At 42.3% G+C, this 25,552-nt stretch overlaps 1 protein-coding gene across 2 annotated transcripts in view; it reads left to right on the top strand.

Moving 5' to 3' along the window:
* The window catches only part of LOC135558835 (arf-GAP with GTPase, ANK repeat and PH domain-containing protein 3-like), a 242,799-nt gene that overhangs the window by 149,090 nt on the left and 68,157 nt on the right, over positions 1–25,552 (top strand). For both annotated transcript variants that reach the window (XM_064993002.1, XM_064993001.1), the window contains exons 11-12: positions 4,460–4,631; positions 22,616–22,789. In XM_064993002.1, coding sequence (XP_064849074.1) covers positions 4,460–4,631; positions 22,616–22,789 — 346 coding nt within the window. The remainder of the gene's footprint in view (positions 1–4,459; positions 4,632–22,615; positions 22,790–25,552) is intronic.

The raw sequence follows: 25,552 nt of genomic DNA on the forward strand, positions 1-25,552 counted from the left end.
CCATCTTCCCTGTCCCTGCTGAAGAAAAGCAGGCCCAAACCATGATGCTGCCACCACCATGTTTGACAGTGGGTATGATGTGTTCAGGGTGATGAGCTGTGTTGCTTTTACGCCAAACATAACGTTTTGCATTGTTGCCAAAAAGTTCAATTTTGGTTTCATCTGACCAGAGCACCTGCTTCCACATGTTTGGTGTGTCTCCCAGGTGGCCTGTGGCAAACTTTAAACAACACTTTGTATGGATATCTTTAAGAAATGGCTTTCTTCTTGCCACTCTTCCATAAAGGCCAGATTTGTGCAATATATGCTGATTGTTGTCCTATGGACAGAGTCTCCCACCTCAGCTGTAGATCTCTGCAGTTCATCCAGAGTGATCATGGGCCTCTTGGCTGCATCTCTGATCAGTCTTCTCCTTGTATGAGCTGAAAGTTTAGAGGAACGGCCAGGTCTTGGTAGATTTGCAGTGGTCTGATACTCCTTCCATTTCAATATTATCGCTTGCACAGTGCTCCTTGGGATGTTTAAAGCTTGGGAAATCTTTTTGTATCCAAATCCGGCTTTAAACTTCTTCACAACAGTATCTCAAACCTGCCTGGTGTGTTCCTTGTTCTTCATGATGCTCTCTGCGCTTTTAACGGACCTCTGAGACTATCACAGTGCAGGTGCATTTATACGGAGACTTGATTACACACAGGTGGATTGTATTTATCATCATTAGTCATTTAGGTCAACATTGGATCATTCAGAGATCCTCACTGAACTTCTGGAGAGAGTTTGCTGCACTGAAAGTAAAGGGGCTGAATAATTTTGCACGCCCAATTTTTCAGTTTCTGATTTGTTAAAAAAGTTTGAAATATCCAATAAATGTCGTTCCACTTCATGATTGTGTCCCACTTGTTGTTGATTCTTCACAAAAAAATACAGTTTTATATCTTTATGTTTGAAGCCTGAAATGTGGCAAAAGGTCGCAAAGTTCAAGGGGGCCGAATACTTTCGCAAGGTACTGTATACCAGGCGGTGTCAGAGGAAGGCCCTAAAAATTGTCAGACTCCAGCCACCCAAGTCATGGACTGTTCTCTCTGCTGCCGCACGGCAAGCGGTACCAGAGCGCCAAGTCTAGGTGCAAGAGGCTTCTAAACAGCTTCTACCCACAAGCCATTAGACTCCTGAACATCTAACCAAATGGCTACCCAGACTATTTGCATTGACCCCCCCCCCCCCCTCTCTTTTACACCGCTGATACTCTCTGTTGTTATCATCTATGCATAGTCACTTTAATAACTCTACCTACATGTACATATTACCTCAAATACCTCAATTAAGCGGTACCCCCCGCACATTGACTGTTATAGTCTCGCTATTTTTATTTTACTGCTGCTCTTTAATTACTTGTTACTTTTATTTCTTATTCTTGTTTATTTTATTTTTAACTGCATTGTTGATTAGGGGCCTCGTGAGTACGCATTTCACTGTAAGGTTTACACCTGTTATATTCGGCGCATGAGACTAGTACAATATGATTGGATGATATTCTTCTCGTGAGATGATAATGGATTAATTTAGTAGCCATTGTTAGCAGAGCAATGTAGCATTACAGGGATGTACAGGTAATTGACAAAATAGGGAGTTGGGCCACAACAAGCCGCCAGAACAGTTTCAATGCACCTTGGTGTAGATTCTACAAATGTCTGGAACTCTATTGGAGGGATGCGACACCATTCTTGCACTAGAGATGTTGTGTTTTACTGATGGTGGTGGAAAACGCTGTCTCGGGCGCCACTCCAGAATCTCCCATGTGTTCAATTGGGTTGAGATCTGGTGACTGAAACACACACACACAGACGCATACACACACACACACATACACTTTAAACCCCCTCTGCTCCTTTGAGACCCCTCATTGAAAGTCACTGAGCTCTCTTATATCATGGTAGCCAAAATAATGAACAACTGGGCATTTTTATGATTAACTTGGAGCCATACCTGTGTGGAAGTACCTGTTTTCAATATAATTTGTGTTGCTCATTTACTCAAGTGTTTCCTTTATTTTGGAATTTACACGTATGTAATTGACTATTTAGCAGCTCTGTAGATCTAGATCATTATAGGTCGTAGGTCACCTGAGGCATGTCTATAAGCTCTGTCTGGAGTGTCTGTCTGCTAACTTACTGAGCAGAGGTGAGGCAGAACAGGAACTGCTGTCACATTACTAGACACCTGTATTCCCATTCTGAGCAACCAAGCAGACAGAGGGGGGGGGGAGAAGAGGAGAGACAGAGGGTGTTATAGAGACAGAGGGTGTTATAGAGACAGAGGGTGTTATAGAGACAGCGGGTGTTATAGAGACAGCGGGTGTTATAGAGACAGCGGGTGTTATAGAGACAGAGCGACAGAGGGCGTTAGGGAGACAGGGGGTGTTATAGAGACAACGTGTGTTATAGAGACAGAGCGACAGAGGGCATTAGAGAGACAGGGGGCGTTAGAGAGACAGGGGGCGTTAGAGAGACAGAGGGCGTTATAGAGACAGAGGGCGTTATAGAGACAGAGGGCGTTATAGAGACAGAGGGCGTTATAGAGACAGAGCGACAAAGGGTGTTGTACAGAGACAGGGGGTGTTGTACAGAGAGACAGAGGGTGTTGTAGAGCGAGACAGAGGGTGTTGTAGAGCGAGACAGAGGGTGTTGTAGAGCGAGACAGAGGGTGTTGTAGAGCGAGACAGAGGGTGTTGTAGAGAGAGACAGAGGGTGTTGTAGAGAGAGACAGAGGGTGTTGTAGAGAGAGACAGAGGGTGTTGTAGAGAGAGACAGAGGGTGTTGTAGAGAGAGACAGAGGGTGTTGTAGAGAGAGAGAGAGACAGAGGGTGTTGTAGCGAGAGAGAGAGACAGAGGGTGTTGTAGAGAGAGACAGAGGGTGTTGTAGAGAGAGAGAGAGACAGAGGGTGTTGTAGAGAGTGACAGAGGGTGTTGTAGAGAGAGAGAGAGAGACAGGGGGTGTTGTAGAGAGAAAGAGAGACAGGGGTTGTTGTAGAGAGAGACAGAGGGTGTTATAGAGAGAGAGACAGAGGGTGTTATAGAGCGAGAGAGACAGAGGGTGTTATAGAGCGAGAGAGACAGAGGGTGTTATAGAGCGAGAGAGACAGAGGGTGTTATAGAGCGAGAGAGACAGAGGGTGTTATAGAGAGAGAGAGACAGAGGGTGTTATAGAGAGAGACAGAGGGTGTTATAGAGAGAGAGAGACAGAGGGTGTTATAGAGAGAGAGAGACAGAGGGTGTTATAGAGAGAGAGAGACGGAGGGTGTTATAGAGAGAGAGAGAGACAGAGGGTGTTATAGAGAGAGACAGAGGGTGTTATAGAGAGAGACAGAGGGTGTTATAGAGAGAGACAGATGGTGTTATAGAGAGAGACAGAGGGTGTTATAGAGAGAGACAGAGGGTGTTATAGAGAGAGACAGAGGGTGTTATAGAGAGAGACAGAGGGTGTTATAGAGAGAGACAGAAGGTGTTATAGAGAGAGACAGAGGGTGTTAGAGAGAGAGAGACAGACAGAGGGTGTTATAGAGAGAGAGAGAGACATGGTGTTATGGAGAGAGAGAGAGAGAGACAGAGGGTGTTGTAGAGAGAGAGAGTGGGTTGGGAGCGAGAGCAACCGGGAAAGAGAGAAGGTGGGTAGGAGAGCGAGACATGGAACGAGAGCGCGAGGATCCCTTTAATTTCGCAGTCAGCCAAGCCATCCACACAATCACCTTCTGTTAATTCTATCTGCTACATCAATTAAATTGTTTGTAGAAACTAATTGAATGTGGCTTAATCACACATCTTAATAGCTTTGCACGCTTCGATCTGGCTGTTAATTCCAGCAATAAAATGAAATGAGAATGAGGAGCGCTAGCTGGCTGGGTAATTAGAGAAGAGGCAGGGGAAGAGATGAGTGCTTTATGGCACTGTGATAAAGGAAAGGAGATAGATTTAGAGATGATGGGGGGGGGGGGGGGTGCACCCAGTAACCCAGTAAAAGGCCGAGCAGAGCGCAGAGTTCTCCTCATTGATATCTGCTGATATCAATGAGTTTCACCTTGGCTTTCCTTCATCATCCACTTGGGATGGTGATGTTGTTTTAAATCGAAATCAAATGACCAAATTGAAAGAGAATGACTGTTTGCGTTCATTAGTCTACTCATTAAGCCTCTAAAAGCCAACTAGCTTGTGAGGCAGCATGAGCACAGGTGATACCTAATGTTCTGAAACTTCTCTTAGCTGTCGATCAGTCGCTTTTGGTACTTTTTTATTTTGCTTTGAAGTGGATGAAAGATATATGTCATATCATAAAACAAAAGTGAAAAGTTATTTCTTGTCAGCTAATGGGGGCAGTTTGCGTTTTCTTTTTTTTTTTTATGAAATATCCACGTTTTAGAGTAATGACATTGACTCTGTGTGTTTTTTGTGATGCTTGTGTGTTCCAGGACTACATGCAGAATGTGCACGGGAAAGAGATTGACCTGTTGAGGACCACGGTCAAGGTGCCAGGGAAACGACCACCCAGAGCAGTCACCACTATCGCCCCCACCGCCAGCCCCAAGACAAACGGGCTGACCAAGGACCGCAGCACCCTGCAGCTGGGCGTAGCCACCACAGGTAAGAGGGAATGCCTAGTCACCACACCGTGGGTCCATTCTAGACCTCTGTACCAGATATGGGTCAAAACATATGTCAAGCTAGCTTTGATTTAGATTACATGTTATAATAGAACAAATTAAGGAATCCCAAAAGCTTGAAGCACACCTCAAATACTTTGAAGACAAACGTACACTATATATGCAAAAGTATGTGGAAACCCCTTCAAATTAGTGCATTCATATGTGGACACCCGTTCCTGACAGGTGTATAAAACCGAGCAATCAGCCATGCAATCTCCATAGACAAATATTGGCATTCAAATGGCGTTACTGAAGAGCTCTGTGACTTTCAACGATGGCATCTTTCCAACAAGTCAGCTCATCAAATTTCTGCCCTGCTAGAGCTGCCCCGGTCAACTGTAAGTACTGTTATTGTGAAATGGAAATGTCTAAGAGCAACAACGGGTCAGCCACGAAGTGGTAGGCCGCACAAGCTCACAGAACAGGACCACCAAGTGCTGAAGCGGGTAGCGTGTAAAAATCGTCTGTCCTCGGGTTGCAACACTCACTACCGAGTTCTAAACTGCCTCTGGAAGCAACGCCAGAACAAGAATTGTTAATTGGGAGCTTCATGAAATAGGTTTTTATTGCCGAGCAGCCGCATACAAGCCTAAGATCACCATTCCCAATGCCAAGTGTTGGCTGGAGTGGCGTAAAGCTCGCCTCCACTGGAGTAGTGGAAACGCATTCTCGGGAGTGATGACTCACGCTTCACAATCTGTCAGTCCGACAGACTAATCTGGGTTTGGTGGATGCCAGGAGAATGTTGTAAAGTTTGGTGGAAGAGGAATAATGGTCTGGGCTGTTTAGGCCCCTTAGTTCCAGTGACAATCTTAACGCTACAGCATACAATGACATTCTAGACTATTCTGTGCTTCCAACTTTGTGGCAACAGTTTAGGGAAGGCCCTTCCCTGTTTCAGCATGACAATGTCCCCGTGAGGCCCAAGTGATGCCCATACAGAAATGGTTTGTCAAGATTGGTTTGGAAGGACTTTGCTGGCCTGCACAGAGCCCTGACCTCAACCCTATCAAACAACCTTTGGGATGAATTGGAACGCCAACTGCGAGCCAGGCCTAATCGCCCAACATCAGTGCCGACCTCACTAATGCTCTTGTGGCTAAATAGAAGTAAGTCCCTGCAGCAATGTTGCAGCATCTAGTGGAAATTCTTCCCAGAAGAGTGGAGGCTGTTATAGCACCAAAGGGGGGACCAACTCCATATTAATACCTATGATTTTGGAATGAGATGTTCGACGAGCAGGTGTCCACATACTTTTGGTCATGTAGTGCATTTTGGACAAACTGAGAAGGTAGAAGTTCCCCACTAATGACTGAAACAGGGTCAGATATTCCTCCTGACAGTCATGGCCAGGTTTGGGATTAAGGTCATCTGATTTTAGGTTTGCGGTTATAGGAACAACTTCTACCTCGAGTCAAACCGCAACCAAGCACAGTGAACAACCACCGACCAAGTAATTTGCAGGATATCAACTGAATAGCTTAAGCTAAGCAACCTGATGCCCAGTCCAACTGTATGTAAGCCTCTATCGACTTCATGTCCAGTCCAACAGACAATCAATAGAGGTTCTTCAATGGACTGAAAGAGACACCAGGGACACTAAAGTATTCAGAGGAGAGATTTCACATGAATACCATTCACTGCCCAGAGGATACAATAAATTATGCTCATAATAGGTGGATTTAGGTATGTAATATGTATTTTGTTGCTGTAATTGTGTGAAAGCTCTTTAGATTATGGTACAATGTCATAAAATGAGTCCCTACAAGCCAATTGTCTCAATGTATGATTTTTCATTATGCAGATGAGCCAACACAATATAAAAACAATGGTAGGATTACTGAAGGAGTGCTTGTGAGGCTATTAGATTCTACCTTCAATTACTAAATAGGGAATTGATGAATGAGATCTCCGTTAAATATATAATTAATTTGTTTATAATAATTCATTTCAAAGAAAAAATAAGATTTATCCATTGAGGGACATTTTATTTTGTCCAGATGTAATACGTTTGCTGTGACCTAAATTCCATCAGCCAAGTTTGTATGAAATGTCACCGGAACAATTATCAGGTTGGGGCTTGACTTGTGTGTCCTGCCAATACCAATGCCTTCCTTCCAGTCCACACGGGGCCTATAAATAGACTTAGCTGACCGGTTGGATGGCTGTCTATGAGGGTGCCTGCTCTGCTCTACTCTGGCAGCTAGGCCCAGAGATGCGAAGAGAAGCCAGTGATTCTATTTAGGGGTTAGGATTAAGAGTAATTAATACTAATTAGCAGAGTGGTCCCCAGAGGGGGGATAGACGGGGGGGGGGGGTAACGAGGGCGTCCTCTATCGGCCGAGGAGTGGGGTCCATGTTACCTCCTGCCATGGCTGTAGCTAATTGGAGTGTGCAGTAGTGGAAAAGACAGACCAGACAGCAGAGAACACTTGTGGCCCAGCCCTTTCTTATTTTTTTGGGTCCTGGCCAGGATTTGAACATCAGGACCCCACTGGACCACATTAATTAGTAAAATGGTAGAGAAGATATCGGAGTTTACAGAGTGAAGGATAGGGGGTGGAGGTCAAGAGTTAACCTTCAGGATAAAAGTAGAGGAGAAAAGAGCAGAGGTGTCCCATATCTGTAGGAGGGAGAGGAGAGTTAGGGAGAGGAGAGTTAGGGAGAGGAGAGTTAGGGAGAGGAGAGTTAGGGAGAGGAGAGTTAGGGAGAGGAGTGTTAGGGAGAGGAGTGGTTCTGGGGGCCGGAAAGAGGAAAACCACAAAAAATGATTTTGTCTTTTATAATGAAATCTTATTTTTCTCTGACAATTTTACTGTATTTGCATGGGTATATACACCCCCACATGTTGCCCTCAGAACAGCCTCATTTCGTCAGGGCATGGACTCCACAGGGATACTGGCCCATGTTGACTCCAATGCTTCCCACAGTTGTGTCAAGTTGTGTGGATGTCTTTTGGGTGGTGGACCATCCTTGATACACACGGGAAACTATTGAACGTGAAAAATCCAGCAGCGTTGCAGTTCTTGACACACTCAAACCGGTGCGCCTGGCACTTACTACTATACCCCGTTCAAAAGCACTTAAATATTTTGTCTTGCTCGTTCACCCTCTGAATGGCACACATACACAATCCATGTCTTAATTGTCTCGAGGCTTAAAAATCCTTCTTTAACTGGTCTCCTCCCCATCATCTACACTGATTGACGTGAATTTAACAAGTGACATCATAGCTTTCACCTGGATTCACCTGGTCAGCCTATGTCATGGAAAGATGTTTTGTCCACTCAGTGTAGTTTCACTCTGCTGTAAATACAGAGCTAGTAAAGGATATCTTTGTGACACCCCATTCTAGAGGTTGAATTTTTTTGCATCCGGGAGAGGAACAATACGAGACGATTTGCGTTAATCTCCACTTAGGGGAGAAAGGTTACAAATCACGGCAGGTCTTCTCCTGTTTGGAGCACCCTCTCCTCTCCTGATGCGATCGGCGTGAGTTTGATTTCATTAGGCATGCAATTGATGAAGGGAACAAAGGGGTAATTTGTCATTCATGGCGTCTGAATCGCAACCCTGTCTTTGCCTTTGGTAATTCATTCACTTCCATGGATCTAAAGACCTTTTATAATCACAGGGGGTGGAGGGAGGAAGGGAGGGAGGGAGATAGGAGATGGAGAGAAAGAGAGTAAATGAATGAACCCATGTGTCTATGAGTGAAAGAGTGTGCAAGCTTAATTCCTTTTCCTCTCTCTGAGTGTTCAGCAGAACCGTTTTAAATATGATCCTCTCCGTTAATACGCATCCAAAGGTGTCACCCACGACAGATGCATTGTATCAAAGTATTAATGAGGCCCATCAGTTTTAATCAATCGTATGGGCGGCAGAGATGTACTGTCTGTGGGGAAGGCGCAGGGAGGGGGTGGTGTGTGCCTGGGTTTGCTCGCTGTACAACTCCTTCCTTACACATTGTAAACTACTCTTCCTCTTGCTCTGGGCTACACATACATTACAGTCCAACCAGTGGGCAAGGACTGACCACCACCACAACCATGCCTCTGTCTCATTGGCCACCAGCCCGGTGTGGGTGTGGAGGCTGGGGCTGGCCCCCAATGGTTCCTAAAGAGGATGAGGCTGGTTGTGGAGGGGAGGATAGTTAGATGACAGGGCTGAGCCATAAAAGGGTGGGGGGGGGTGGGGGGTGGTGGCGGGTGGGCGGTCAGACAGGCGGTGTTAGTGAGCAGTGATAGTGATGATAGTGGTGGTGGATTGCACGGCCACAGCCGTTGATGATGTGCTGCGTCTCTCCTTCCTTTCCTCCCTCCCTCCCTCCTTCGGTCCCCCACATTAGCATTAATGCCTCGTTATCCTTCTACTTGTACATAATGGCAACAACTCCCCGGTTGGGTCAGGCCTCGGCGTCACGACTCATCAGCCCTCTGAGAGCATGCATGGTTGCGCTGGCCCAAAGAGAAATGAGAGTCAAGACGACATTACCGCTACCGCCGCTCTGTAGCTACTCGCTAATCCATCGCTTCTACTTAGCTAACAGCCACAGCAAGAGCCAGCCCTGCTGCTGCTGCTCCTATTCAGCATGTAAACCACTCCCTTTCTCTCTCTCCTACACACTTATATTTGTTAAATGAACATGTCAAATGGACATATTTCTATAATTGTTTTAAATGCCGGTATAGGCCTACATGATCGCTGTAGAGTTTTTGGACATTTCTATTAACTTTCAGGTGTTTACTAGCAATCTTATGCTGCTTTCACATAGAATTGATGGTATTTTGCCTGTAAAAAAAAGGGGGCAATGTTTATATGACCCCCTTACAAACAGGCCCATTTTTACCTCATTTTTGACTGCATTCTCTTATTATACCTCCCAGTGGTTGTTGTGGTGTGCCGATGTGGTTGGCCGTCTATATTAATAAATCCATTGAATATACACCATCAAAAATGAATCCAATATTCATTCATTTATGCAGGTCCTAAGAAATATTCTAAAACTAATCAAATGTATTTTCAAATAGAATGGCATATTTTGAGTTGAAATTATGTTACGTCCAAATTAATTCAATCAATAGTTAATTATTTTGTTCATTAACCCTTTGACGCGTACCACCGAACGGGTTTGATCATTCTACAGTGGTCCTTGCAGCTTACGCTCAAACCGCTGTGATTAGAGCGCTTATTTAGAACATCCGGTGCTAGAGCTAGCCACACCGTTTTTTTCACAGAAACATGTTGCACAAACACAGTCCTTACAAAGTTATGTCCTGAATGTGACCAGTTTATTTTTGGATGCAATGTTCAGACATACATAGAAGTAAAGACAGCATAACACAATCATCCGAACCGGAAAATGTAGGCTACATTAGTCCTAGCGCTAACTGAGGAAAGATTGACATAACACAAGCAGTCATATTTAGCTAACTCTCGGCTGACAGAAACCACAATATTAAATATCTAACAGCAATTACTATGTACAATTCATCACATCATGGGTGAGCTCACCATTACTTGAAATAATTGAGTAAAACACTTTTAAAAAATCTAAAATAATCCGATTATGAGTAGTTTCTGTGCACCACCATGTTTTTTTTTTGCGTCAACCAAAGATAAGAAGTGGAGACTAGATGAGTTTGGTCTTTTTGCAGTATGCATGTTGAAGGGGGTCTGTCGTCTACGATCATTCACTTCCCTTCATTCACTTCCGCAAGTTTACTCCTGAACCATTCCTTCACCTCATTATAACATCTTTGGTCTGACAGATGTTTACGTGACATCCAGAATTCATTGTATAATGTCAATAAACATGGCGCCACACATAGCTGGCAAATAGCTAAGCATTAGCTCATCATAATTTACACACATTCATAGGTGTCCATTACAATCAGAATGCATTATTTGTCACCAGTACTTGAAAACATGTGAATAAAACTGTAAATACATGATGCTACATAAATACATACATACTGTATGCTACAGTAGACACAACAACAAAATACAGAAAATAAGGCACTTACTTTGATAGGAACGCACACATGTTCAAAGTTATTATTTGAAAGTAAAAAAAGAATGAAGGCAATGTGAGCAGAAAATGTGCTACAAGGAAAACGTTTGTGCAAGACTGCGCAAATGTCTGCATACTTGATCTGCGGAAACACTGGGGAAGTGCTTTGGCTCTCCTCAAAGAGAGAAGTTTGTCCCTCTCAGTAAAACGTAAATTGTCCGCAACAGTGAAATGGGCTACTTCTATGTGAATTAATGAGGAGGTGGAACACACCTCAATTCCAACTGTTGTTAGAAAATACAACTTGAAATTGACAAGTTGAAACAGCCTATAGATTAATAGCAGACAGCACTGTCCTGTTACGTAACAATCACATTTTGGAACAGTGAGTGCATTCTGACATCACGTGCATAAAACAACTCACGCTGGGGCGACCGTTAGAGATATTTGGAACTCACGCATGAAAAGGTTTAAACAGACAAGACACACTTACCCCGATCACAGACAAAACACATATATTTTGAAGTAAGAATATAATGGAATATAACAGAATAAAATATACATGTATTATCCCACACAACTTGTGTCACGGGAACGTGTGGTACCGCTGTCACCCCTTCGGGTTTTTGGAGTTGCCTATACTCGATCGAGCAAAAATAATAGACCTACACTTGATTTGGGCTACATTATTGCCAGCTAAATGTTTCTGATTAATGATAGATGAGCAAACAAAATTTATAGATGAGCTATACCACCTCCACTTATTTCCCCAGTCAGAAACCAATTAACCAAATCGCTATACAGAGGGTGATTCAGTGAAGCAAAATCACATTGATGGAGACCAGTCAGTAAAGTCACAGGCTTTTGTTCGGGAGTAGGCCTAGTCTACTAAATAATCCACTTGTTAAACTACATAACATGCTATCAAAATGCTGTAATAAATTAGCCAACCAGACAAGATGATCACAAGCAGCACTCACCTCAACTTAGCTAACCGTACCCCATTGTAGCCTAATACAAATGGCGATTCAGTGAAAACAAAAATCTGACATTGATTGATTTATCTAGACGAGACCACACACTTCTCTCAAAGCAGCACGATGGCGTGCTGTCCTAATCAAAACGGTGCTGAAACTATCATCTAGGTGACCACAGGTGGGTAGGCTATTGCTTCAAATTTATTTCAACGATTGGATGACTTTGGGAGGTTCAGCAAGCAACAATTTGATACATGCCTTCAAATGCATTAGCCTACTTTATTCCAATATTTTCGTCATTCCGTGATATTTATTCCCACAGTAAATATTTTTGGATCCATCCAATTATGGTTAAGAAAACAGGGCATGCTTATTGGGGTTCTATGCAAAAATATGTGAGAAGTGGCATGCCTTGCAAAATGTAGAACTGGCAGGAGAATGGTTACTGGCGCTGCTTAGCAACCATAAAGAGATTAAGAGCATAGAGCGTGCCAGTGCCGTCTCAGCATTATGGCTACATTTATAGTAAGCCATAGGCAGAAGTTTACCAAAATGATTGCTTGGTCGTTAGGCAGAAATACATGTTTAGGCTTTGATGCCAGCAGTACCTTTGACATGTAAGGAAAAGGCGGGAAAAAGTAGGTGGTATGGTGAAGTTCACAGTTGCAAATGAGAACTTGTTCTCAACTAACCTGGTTAAATAAAGGTGAAATAATTTTTTTTTTTTTTTTAAAGTCGGCGGAAAACATATTGGTATGAAAATTATCACAGGAATTACAATTATGATTTTATTTTGTCGCCAAAGTTTTCCCCAAAAACTTTTTCAGGAGTTTATTTTTGTAATGGCAGTATTTCTACAGTACAGTGCCTTCAGAAAGTATTCATATTCATTGTGTTAGAGCATGAATTCAAAATGGATAAAAAAAACTCACTCACTACTCACAATCTACCCATCTACACACAATACCACATACAGTGGGGCAAAAAAGTATTTAGTCAGCCACCAATTGTGCAAGTTCTCCCACTTAAAAAGATGAGAGAGACCTGTAATTTTCTTCATAGGTACACTTCAACTATGACAGACAAAATGAGGGGAAAAAATCCAGAAAATCACATTGTAGGATTTTTCATTAATTTATTTGCAAATTATGGTGGAAAATAAGTATTTGGTCACCTACAAACAAGCAAGACTTCTGGCTCTCACAGACCTGTAACTTCTTTAAGAGGCTCCTCTGTCCTCCACTCGTTACCTATATTAATGGCACCTGTTTGAACTTGTTATCAGTATAAAAGACACCTGTCCACAACCTCAAACAGTCACACTCCAAACTCCACTATGGCCAAGACGAAAGAGCTGTCTAAGGACACCAGAAACAAAATTGTAGACCTGAACTAGGCTTGGAAGACTGAATCTGCAATAGGTAAGCAACTTGGTTTGAAGAAATCAACTGTGGGAGCAATTATTAGGAAATGGAAGACATACAAGACCACTGATAATCTCCCTTGTTCTGGGGCTCCACGCAAGATCTCACCCTATGGGCTCAAAATGATCACAATAATGGTGAGCAAAAATTCCAGAACCACACGGGGGGACCTAGTGAATGACCTGCAGAGAGCTGGGACCAAAGTAACAAAGCCTACCATCAGTAACACAATACGCCGCCAGGGACTCAAATCTTGCAGTGCCAGACATGTCCCCCTGCTTAAGCCAGTACATGTCCAGGCCCGTCTGAAGTTTGCTAGAGAGCATTTGGATGATCCAGGAGAAGATTGGGAGAATGTCATATGGTCAGATGAAACCAAAATATAACTTTTTGGTAAAAACTCAACTCGTTGTGTTTGGAGGACAAAGAATGCTGAGTTGCATCCAAAGAACACCATACCTACTGTGAAGCATGGGGGTGGAAACATCATGCTTTGGGGCTGTTTTTCTGCAAAGGGACCAGGACGACTGATCCGTGTAAAGGAAAGAATGAATGGGGCCATGTACCATGAGATTTTGAGTGAAAACCTCCTTCCGTCAGCAAGGGCATTGAAGATGAAACGTGACTGGATCTTTCAGCATGACAATGATCCCAAACATACCGCCCGGGCAACGAAGGAGTGGCTTCGTAAGAAGCATTTGAAGGTCCTGGAGTGGCCTAGCCAGTCTCCAGATCTCAACACCATAGAAAATCTTTGGAGGGAGTTGAAAGTCCGTGTTTCCCAGCAACAGCCCCAAAACATCACTGCTCTAGAGGAGATCTGCATGGAGGAATGGGCCAAAATACCAGCAACAGTGTGTGAAAACCTTGTGAAGACTTACAGAAAACGTTTGACCTCTGTCATTGCCAACAAAGGGTTTATAACAAAGTATTAAGATAAACTTTTGTTATTGACCAAATACTTATTTTCCACCATACTTTGCAAATAAATTAAATCCTACAATGTGATTTTCTGGATGTTTTTGTTCCATTTTGTCTGTCATAGTTGAAGTGTACCTATGATGAAAATTACAGGCCTCTCATCTTTTTAAGTGGGTGAACTTGCACAATTGGTGGCTGACTAAATACTTTTTTGCCCCACTGTAATGACAAGGTGAAGACATGTTTTTATAAATATTTGCAAATGTATTGAAAATGAAATACAGGAAGATCTAATTTACATAAGTAGTCACACCCCTCAGTCAACTTTGTAGAAGCTTCTTTGGCAGTGATTACAGCTGTGAGTTTTTTTGTGATAAGTCTCTAAGAGCTTTGCAAACCTGGATTGTACAATATTTGCCCATTTTTATTATTTTTCAAATTCATCTAGCTCTGTCAAGCTCAAGTTGATTGTTAATGATTGTTGGACAACCATTTAAGTCTTGCCATAGATGTTGAAGCTTATTTAAGTCAAAACTGTAACATGGCCACTCAGGAACGTTCAATGTCGTCTTGGTAAGCAACTCCACTGTAGATTTAGCCTTGAGTTTTAGGTTGCTGTCCTGTTGCGAGGTGAATTTGCAGACTGAACCAGGTTTTCCTCTAGGATTTTGCCTGTAGGCTTATATATAGCTGTATTTGGATTATTTTTTATCCCCAAAAATTCTCTAGTCTTTGCCGATGACAAGCATACACATAACATGATGCAGCCACTAACATACTTGAAAATATGGAGACTGGTACTCAGTTATGTGCCATGTTTGGGGCAAATCCAACACAACTCTTTGTATTCAGGACAAAAAGTTCAGTTTTTTGCCACATTCTTCTCAGTATTACTTAATATTTTTATTCTGTACAAGCTTCCTTATTTTCACTCTGCCATTTAGGTTGGTATTGTGGAGTAGCTATAATGTTGTTGATCCATCCTCAGTTTTCTCATATCACAATCATTCAACTCTTAACTGTTTGAAATCTCCAGCAACTGAGTTAGGCAGGACGCCTGTATCTTTGTAGTGACTGGGTGTATTGATACACCATCCAAAGTGTAATTAATAACTTCAGCATGCTTAAAGGGATATTCAGCATCTGTTATATTTTTACACATCTACCAATTGGTGTCTTTCTTTGAGAGGCATTGAAAAACCTCCCTGGTCTTTTTGGTTGAATCTGTGCATGAAATTCGATACTTGATTGAGGGGCTTGCCATAACAAAGGGGTTGAATATTTATTGAATCAAGACATTTCAGCTTTACATTTTATATTAATTTAATGAAAATTAGTCAAACAATATTCCACCTTGACATTATGGGGTATTGTGTGTAGATCAGTGACACAACATCTCAATTGAATCCATTTTAAATTCAGGTTGTAACACAACAGAATGTTGGAAAATTCAAGGAAGGTGAATTCTTTCGGAAGGCAATGTACCTTGTGTAAATTCCGCCTATATAAATAGCCAGTTGAATAGCTTTGACAGGTAATTGGTGTGTGATTGTCTCAGGATGGTGCTGTATTTCATTACTACAAACACTTACCTCCAGACATTTACCAATGGAGAATGGAAGGCTGGAAATAGTGCCCGGGGCAATGAAAGTTAGGTATGCCAACAACACATTCTAACAAGTAGTATGACTCTTGGCTTTCCAAAAGGGGACTTTCTCCCCCCGCTAAATAAATACACAAACCCTGCTTGGATTCATATTTAAAATTCAAGTAACAATCATGTCTAATTGTCAAATGTGATGCTAATGATTAATGAATTAAACATGTATTCATCAATTAGTCCCCACAGAGTATACCTAGACCATTCCTGCATAAAGCAGTGGATAATGTAATTACACTGGAGCTATAATCAGCTGGTCGCCTCAGGGGAGAACTCTTCTCTATCTGCCCCATAGAAATAGTATTAGCACACCTATTAGACTACAGTATCATATGTCTTGTCCAAATATCAAAGGTTGTAAATGTTGTTTTTCTGTTCTGCTTTAAAGATGCACTATGCAGATATCGCTCTGCCATTTTCTGGTTGCAAAAATTAGAATAGTTTGATGATTTCAGTTTATTGGAGAAGACAAGCAAGTACTAAATCGTGTAGAAAATCATTGTACTATCTAAACCGCTGTGAAATATCTTTTCCATAACCAAAAATATTGTATTTTCAGCTGTTTGAAGCTGGTGTACAAAACTGCAAGTTAAAAGATGCAAAAACTAAACGTGAGAACAGGAATCATAGAAATAACACACTTAGAACAGATCTAGCACTTTTTAGATTTGTTTTCAATGAGAATGACAGATCTTTAACTCACATTTCTATGCGAATTTAGTCATGTCGCCCAAAAAGTTAACTTCAGATTTAAAATTGTCAATCATCCCAGCAAACCAAAATTGGTTTTGTGAAAGTTCCAAGAACATTCGTTAGGTTACGGCAAATGTTCTTATAACACAAAAAACTGTCCACTTGTGCTGATGATTATACAGTGTTTGTATAAAACATTTTCCTGACGTTGCAAGAACATTCCCAGAAAACATTTTGTCTGTTCTTTAAAGGTTCCCATAATGTTTCATTAGGTTGTGGGAACAGTCTGGTGGAAAGATATGTTCCCAAAACACAAAAACTGATCAGATGTGCTGATTATTACAAATCTGCTATTTGGTTGCAAATCTGCTATTTGGTTGCGAAAACATTTGTTTCTGGAATGTTCCCATAACACATTTTTTAAAGACATTTCTTTAGGTTCCCACAACACAAAATCTGTCCAGTTGTGATGACATTCTTGCAATGTTTGCATCCGGGTGCACAAAACATTCCCTCGACGTTCTTAGAATGTTATTTCTATTTTTTTGTTTTGAACAGTCCACGGAGGTTCCCTTAATGTGTTAGGGATATCTTACTGTTGATGAAGTTAGTTGTACAACACTCCATGTACTGTAGAAACATATATGGCAATTGTTTGGAATTGCATGCCATTTTATTAGACATTTATTGTACATTCCTGTGCCACTGGGATGGGACTAACACCAAAATAAATGTGTTGCTTCATAGCCTTTGTCTTTCAAAAGGTAGGATAACTCAATCTAGAAAAATAAGTATCATCTATTGTTCCTTACCCTACCAATCCTGTTTACAGTGTATACTGTACAGTTGGGAGGTTTTGACTTTTATTTTCCCTACAAACTTGATTTCAGAAATCATGTTAAAGTATTGCTTGGCAGATTGCGGTAAGGTGTACTTACATGTGCATATGTACTAAGACATACAGTGCTGTGAAAAAGCATTTGCCCCCTTTCAAATTTTCTCTACTTTTGAATATTTTTTGATACTGAATGTTATCAGATCTTCAACCAAAACCTAATATTAGATAAAGGGAACCTGAGTGAACAAATAACACAACAATTGCATACTTATTTGATTTATTGCATAAATAAAGTTATGCAACCCCCACTGCCCCTGTCTGAAAAGTAATTCCCCCCCCCCCTTACACTCAAGAACTCGTTGTGCCAAATTGAGCCGCAACGACTCCAACCAAACGCTTCCTGTAGTTGTTGATCAGTCTCTCACATCTTCCTCTGACACCGCCTGGTATAGAGGTCCTGGATGGCAGGAAGCTTGGCCCGGGCCGTTCGCACTACCCTCTGTAGTGCCTTGCGGTCGGAGGCCGAGCAGTTGCCATACCAGGCAGTGATGCAGTCATTCAGGATGCTCTGGATGGTGCAGCTGTGGAACTTTTTGAGGATCTGAGGACCCATGACAAATCTTTTCGGTCTCCTGAGGGGGAATAGGCTTTGTTGTGCCCTCTTCACGACTGTCTTAGAGTGTTTGGACCATGGTAGTTTGTTGGTGATGGGGACACCAAGGAAGTTGAAGCTCTCAACCTGCTCCACTACAGCCCCGTCGATGAGAATGGGGGCGTGCTCGGTCCTACTTTTCCTGTAGTCCTCAATCATCTCCTTTGTCTTGATCACGTTGAGGGAGAGGTTTTTATCCTGGCACCACATGACAAGGTCTCTGACCTCCTTCCTATAGGCTGTCTCATTGTTGTCGGTGGTCAGGCCTACCACCGTTGTGTCATCGGCAAACTTAATGATGGTGTTGGAGTCGTGCCTGGCCATGCAGTCATGAGTGAACAAGGAGTACAGCAGGGGACAGAGCACGCACCCCTGAGGGGCCCTGTGTTGAGGATCAGTGTGGCAGATGTGTTGGTGCCTACCCTTACCACCTGGGGCGACCTGTCAGGGAGTCTAGGATCCAGTTGCAGAGGGAGGTGTTTAGTCCCAGGGGCCTTAGCTTAGTGATGAGCTTTGAGGCCATCCGATTTCAGTACAAAGGGAAATCCACTAGAAACATTAGGATCCTGGTGGCGCACCAGACTAAGTAGCTTACAGCATTGGTGTAAAGTAACTAAGTATTTGTTTTTTGGGGTATCTGTACTTTACTTTACTATTTTTATTTTTGGAAAACTTTTACTTTTACTCCACAACAGTTCTAAAGAAGTATGTACTTTTTACTCTCACATATTGTCCCAGACACCCAAAATGCTCTTTATATTTTGAATGTTCAGGCAGGACAGCAATATGGTCCAATTCACGCACCTATCAATATAACGCGTTGTCATCGCTACTGCCTCTGTTCTAGCGGACTCACTCACCTAGCGGCAGGGTAGCCTAGTGGTTAGAGTGTTGGACTAGTAACTGGAAGGTTGCAAGTTCAAATCCCTGAGCTGACAAGGTACAAATCTGTTGTTCTGCCCCTGAACAGGCAGTTAACCTACTGTTCCTAGGCTGTCAATGAGAATTTGTTCTAAACTGACTTGCCTAGTTAAATAAAAAACATGAATACTGCGTTTGTAAATTATGTCTGAGTGTTGTATTGTGCCCCTGGCTGTCCTTAAATATATATTTTTTAAACAATTGTCGTCTGGTTTGCTTAATACAAGGAATTTGATGTATACCATTTCCTTTTTCCTTTTACTCAAGTATGACAATTGAGTGATTTTTCTACCACTGAATGTACTTAAGTACATTTAACACCAGATACTTTTAGACTTAATGTTTTTTTCAGAACCAATTTAATTGAATCCAGACATGATTGCTGAAAAATGTTTAGGGAACGTTATTGGAACAATCATTTCATAACGGGGAAAGTTTCCCTGCATAGAGATCCTACAAAATCTAAGCTTCCCTGCTTTTTGTTACCTTTATTTTACTAGGCAAGTCAGTTAAGAACAAATTCTTATTTTCAATTACAGCGGGTTAATTGCCTGTTCACGGGCAGAATGACAGATTTGTACCTTGTCAGCTCGGGGATTTGAACTTGCAACCTTTTGGTTATTAGTCCAACGCTCTAACCACTAGGCTACCCTGCCGCCCCAGCTTGTTGATATAGGTGTCTCGGATGACATATCCATTAATGTTATCGGAACATTCCAGTAATGTTTTCTCAGAACCAATTGAATTGGATCCAGACATGAATGATTAGAGAACGTTATTAGAACAATCATGTCATAATGTCACACTATAACTTAATGAGAGCATTGTGGAATATTCCCTACTTGTTGTTATGGGCATTTTTTAAAATAATATCTCCATCAACATTAGCAGGATGTTCCCGTAATGTTTTCTCAGAACCATTTCGATTGCACTCACAGTATGTTCTAAAAACATTACTGCTATATTGTGTTATTAAAATACTTGGAAACCTAATGACAATGTGTGGGGAATGTTCTGTGGTGGATGTTATAGATGCTGTGCACATAACAGTTCAAGAATCTGTCATTGTAAAAATGTATGCATGGAAAAAACAAAACATTTTGCTATCAAAAACATTCTTGGGATGTTAGGGAGGTGACCAAGAACCCGATGGTCACTCTGATGGAGCTATATAGTTCCTCTGTGGAGATGAGAGAGCCGTCCAAAAGGACAACCGTCTCTGCAGCACTCCACCAATCAGACCTTCGTGGTAGAGTGGCCAGATGGAAGCCACTCCTCAGCAAAAGGCACATGACAGCCTGCTTGGAGTTTGCCAAAAGGCACCTAAAGGACTCTCAGACCATAAGAAACAAGATTCTCTAGTTTGATGAAACCAAGATTGAACTCTATGGCCTGAATGCCAAGCGTCATGTCTGGACTAAACCTGGCAGCACCCCTACGGTGAAGCATGGTGGTGGCAGCATCATGCTGGGGGGATGTTATTGAGCGGCGGGGACTGGGAGACTAGTCAGGATCAAGGGAAAGATGAACTGAGCAAAGTAAAGAGAGACCTTTGATGAAAACCTGCTCCAGAGCACTCAAGACCTCAGACTGGGGCGGAGGTTCACCCTCCAACAGGACAATGACCCTAAGCACACAGCCAAGACAACGCAGGAGTGGCTTTGGCACAAATCTCTGAATGTCCGTGAATTGCTCAGCTGGATCCCGGACATGAACCTGATCTAACATCTCTGGAGAGACCTGAAAATAGCTGTGCAGCAACACTCCCCATCCAATTGGCAGAGCGTGAGAGGATCTGCAAAGAAAAATGGGCAAAACTCCCCAAATACAGGTGTGCCAAGCTTGTAGCGTCATACCCAAGAAGACTAGAGGCTGTAATCGCTGCTTCAACAAAGTACTGAGTAAAGGGTCTGAATACTTATGCAAATGTGATATTTCATTTTTTTTTATTATATATTTTTGCTTTGTCATTATGGAGTATTATGTGTAGATTTGATTAGGAAAATAAACTATTTTGTCAATTTTTGAATAAGGCTGTAACGTAACAATGTGGTAAAAGTCAAGGGGTCTGAATATTTTCCGAATGCACTGTATATTAAATATACTAATAATACTAAGCACTGTTCGGTGATGGCACTATTTTCTAGGCGAATTTTAAGGCATTTTGCTCTAATCTGTTCTATCCTGTTCACTAAATGTGATGATTTTTCTCTCACTTACAGTCTAGAAAGTTACATTTTTTTTATAAATGTTTCCTGGGGTTTGAACTCCCCTTCCTCTCTTTCTTCTCTCCAATGCCCTGATTTGGGGATGCTAATTCAGCCAGCATTCCCCAGCATGGTTCCCCCTCTCTACTCACTTCTTTCGCTGCAATCCCTCCCTCCCCTCTGGGACCTGAAGATAAATATTCCCGGGCCCAACAAGATAAACACTGATACTAATTAGACATGATTATGTGAATTTGATACACTTATTACTCCCGCTAATGAGAAGGACGTATTATCCTAACAAGAGCGCAGCGCCGCTTAGTTTACTTTACACACGGCACACATTACAGTATATCTAGCAACTGTTGTTGTTGTTAAACCTCAAACATGTTTTTTTTTAAATATAAAGTCTTGTAATTGTGAAATAAAAAGGCCCTGCCATGTGTGCTGTTTGTCAGTCATCTTATTACAATTAATAAAATAAATATAGGGCTTTTACCGAAACAAAGTTTTTGACTGCTACCCTCTCATAAGTCTTTGATTTGAGTAGATTAAGTCTGTTGCTAAATTATTGCTTCTAGTCTATCATTTTTTTGGGGAGAATATCCAGCGGAGATTATAGTATACTTGATTACTCTCTTTGTTTTTAGTACAGCCTAAGGAGTAGGTCGTATTGTTACACTTTCACTCTATTATCTCTAGTTGGGCTTAATGTGTGTGGTAACAAACTCTCATGGGCAACTTTTATAGTATGTATTTATTTATTACACCTCTGACAATAAAAACCTATACTTGATAAGGCTGTTGATTTACTGATGAATACCATGTAGATAATTTACCTAATCAACCAAGGAGGACTTATTTCGGTTATTTTGATTGTGAATTAGTGTCTGGAATAGTTAATCAATTAAGTTGTAATTGACATCATTTTGTTGCAAAAGAAAATCATTATTATAAGCTTAATTTAATAAATAAAAAAATAAAAAAAATATTTATACACTCTAGATGAAAATATGCATTCTGTGGAACTATAGCTATAACTGTAGAAGAAGTCAAGTCAGGATCTATTGTGTTGTGTGGCTGTCGAGACTGGAACAGGAGGGATGGACCCCACACTGCGCAGCCTATCCCATGAATTAGTAAAGGGAGGCAGGCAGGGAGGCATCCGTGGCTTGCTTGATTGGAAGTCGGTGAGAAAGAGGGGACCTGCCTGCCGACGGCGGGAGAGATGGATGTGGCAGTCAGAAGGATGAGGCGAGATAATTAGCGATCAGTGTATCTTGTTAATTAAGGGCTAATTAGAGACCGAGGCAGAGGGAGAGGGGGAGATGAGGGGAGGCAGACGGGTTAGGAGGGTTTACACATGTAACACAGAGAAAGAACACAGGGAAGGTGGCGGCAGCATTGTGCAACTTTACTATGCTGGATCATAGCTTTCACCTGGACTCACCTTGTCGGTCTGTGTCATGTTTTATCCACTCAGTGTATATGGCTTGTTTGATGGAACATACACTTGGATTTACAAAAGAGACTTCTAACTTCAGTGAAATGCACCTCCATGTACAGGTATGCATTACATTATTTTAAATTCTCTTTCTCTCTCCCTCTCTCTCCAGGTGCGCCCCATTCTAACAGCAATACATCTCTCCAGTCAGAGCGTTCGGTCAGCGGAGGAGGCCTGGTGGGCTTCGGTGGCAGTAAGGACAGCATGCACCAACGCTCCTTCTCTGTTTCCAGTGCCGACCAATGGAACGAGGCCGTCATCAACACCAGTGCAAGCACCGGGGCCGGTGAGACTGACGAGCACCCCCCCTGCCCTCTTCCTCCATCCTTTCTCCTTGTTTTCTACCCTCATTCTATCTTCCTCCTCTCCACTCCCATTACATTCTCAATGAAGTCTCAGCCATTCAATGTAATTGAAATAGACAGACACAACATGAACAATAGAAAACATCCAGAACAGATCTGGTGCAGTCATATCAGTGTTGGTACAACAGCTGTGCACGGGGTCGAATTCATTAGGCCACACTGTAGCAAAAATGTTTTGCAACAGAAAGCTAAAATGAGCATTTCTTATTGGGCAAGTTCAGGTAGTCCCTCCTTGTTTCAATCAGTTTTCGTCCGTTTGGTGCCTAATAAATAGGACCTGGAATTGGTGGAATATAACAAAGCTTGTTTTCGTAATGAGGTGATCAGGGCTTTGGGCGCTGTGACTTTTTCGCATATTGTTATCTGACAGAAGCGAAAGACGACGGCGGAAGAGAGGAAGTGAGCGAAGGTTATTTGCCATCCCGGCACCCTCACTCCGTTCCCTCCCCATCATAGAGCCTTGTCAGCGCACTTGAGTGAAGTAAAATAATACATTCGCTATGCGTGTCGGCTCCTCTCTCTCTCTCTCTCTCTCTCTCTCTCTCCCCCCTCCCCTCTCTCTCTCTCCGCAATAGGAAAATGAATGCTTTCCGGGGTACCATTCATCACCAGTTATTTCCCCTCTCTTTGTGGTTGGCAGTAAAAAAGCACTTAAATGCACATCAACAGAATAACAGTCATTTCCATGCATGTTTGCACTCTGCTAGTTCTCATTAGTGCGGTTGCGGCGGCGGCCCTCTCCCCACGGGCTCCCAGGGGCCCCGGCAGTTTAAAGAGCGCTCTTTACGAGCGCTGCTGGAGTCCAACGCTGCGTTGCGCGTACGGCCTCGTGGTTCCGCAGACGAGCCCCGTCTCTCATTTGGAACTGCCAAACGATCAATTCTGCCTGGACGCAGGAAGGCAGGCACTTCTATCATCACCCACTACCCCTCTCCTCTCCCATCAGCAGCATGCCCAAAGCAGAATTACTTAGAGGAGAGAGCGTGGTGGGGTCCTCTCAAATAAATGTGTGGCTGTGAGTGAGTGTGTGTGTGTGCGTGCATGCATATTTGTGTGTTTTCGCATGTATTTTTGTGTCTGTACTCTTGGCTACATGCGTTGTGCATGTTGTTTAGGAGAGAAGCACGTGTCTGGTGAATGTGGTGTATGAATGTTGATGTGATTTGTATATGTGTATTGCCAAACACTGTGCTGTCATCTCAATCTATGGACACTCTACTTACTAAACAGCCAGCTAAAATCTATTTCCTTGTTTGGTAAACTAAGAGGACTTGACTTCATATTAACATAACTCATTAGCTACCATCTAGACTTCTCCTAGACCAGATTTACAATTCCCTCCATTACTCTCTTTTTTTCAATTATTTAAATGGTTCTCTTTTAAGGTAACCACGAATGAGCCAAATGAGCTGAAAATGATAGATACATTAGAGAAGTCACATGAAGGGTACATATGTTACTTTGTCCCCTGTTCTTGCGTTGCCAATTCCATACAATGGGGAAATTCAGAAGGGCTTTAGAACTTGAAAACAAGTAGACTTTAAGGACATTTTGTTGCGTGTGTTTTTGACATTTTACAAGCATTCTTTGAGTATGTCGTACATTAATTTGTAAATAGAGGATCTGAATTAAAACGTGTAGCAGGGTACGGTCATCCAATATATGTGACTGAAGGACGAGAAGGTAACAACTTAATACTTGATTTAATCGTGACCCCTTTATTTTTTTCGCCCTAGTGGTTTCTTCAATAATCAATAGGTGGGCGGTCCACCGCTCAGACCCTTCATGTTTGACTATTTGAATAGACTACAATACGCCCCCAATCACTCCGTTATCCTTCGTCATGGTTTCAAGTCAACATAAAACATGGTCCTTCTGGGAAGCCAAATGAATATAGAAAAAAAAGCAGAAGCAGCTGAAGTATAAAATGTATTTTATCCCAGGTAACCATTTCCATATAATTTAAAGGATGTCCTCATTTGTAAACCTATTGAGGGAGAGGCAGAGGGAGACGCATGGGGAGCTCGCTACGTCTCTTGAATATTGAACGCAGAGTCTTTTGATTAAATCTCAGCCGCATTTTGTCTATTGCTTCGCAATTCAAGAGAACACTCTTAATCTGGACCCGCACAAGGCTTGTTTTTCTCCCTCCTTCATATACTTCATCCTTTACGCCTAGATTCAATGAGAAATAGACTCAACTGGCACCTAAGTGCTGTGATATTTTTTACGAACATTGACCCCCCCCCCGTCAAAGTTTTGTTGTTGTACAATATGTAGTGTCCTGCTAACAGGGGGCATCTGGGAAACAGGAAACAGTTTGACCAAGTCTGAGGGTGTGAGAGTTATTTATTTATTTTTACACTGAAGTAGGTGTATACACCATCAGTGTATGTTTTAAAGGTATTCACCCAGGCTTCTCTGGTGAAGGTATTTCAGTGCGAAGGCAATGTGTAAGTGAATGCAGGACCAGCCAGTTCTGTTCGTCAGGTTCCCTCACTGGGTACTGCTGTAACTCCACTCTGCCCTCCCATCGGGTACTGGAGAGCGTGTTGCATGTGGAGTTTGATTTCCACGCCAGGTCCGTAATGAAGTTTTACATTTAGTTTTAAGAGAGCAGCAGAGCGTGATCAGGCCTTGATTAGTGCATTCTAATTGAGGATAATAAGGGGGAAGCGGTGATT

Source organism: Oncorhynchus masou, chromosome 17 (genome assembly GCF_036934945.1).
Source record: "Oncorhynchus masou masou isolate Uvic2021 chromosome 17, UVic_Omas_1.1, whole genome shotgun sequence".
Classification (NCBI taxonomy): Eukaryota; Metazoa; Chordata; class Actinopteri; order Salmoniformes; family Salmonidae; genus Oncorhynchus; species Oncorhynchus masou.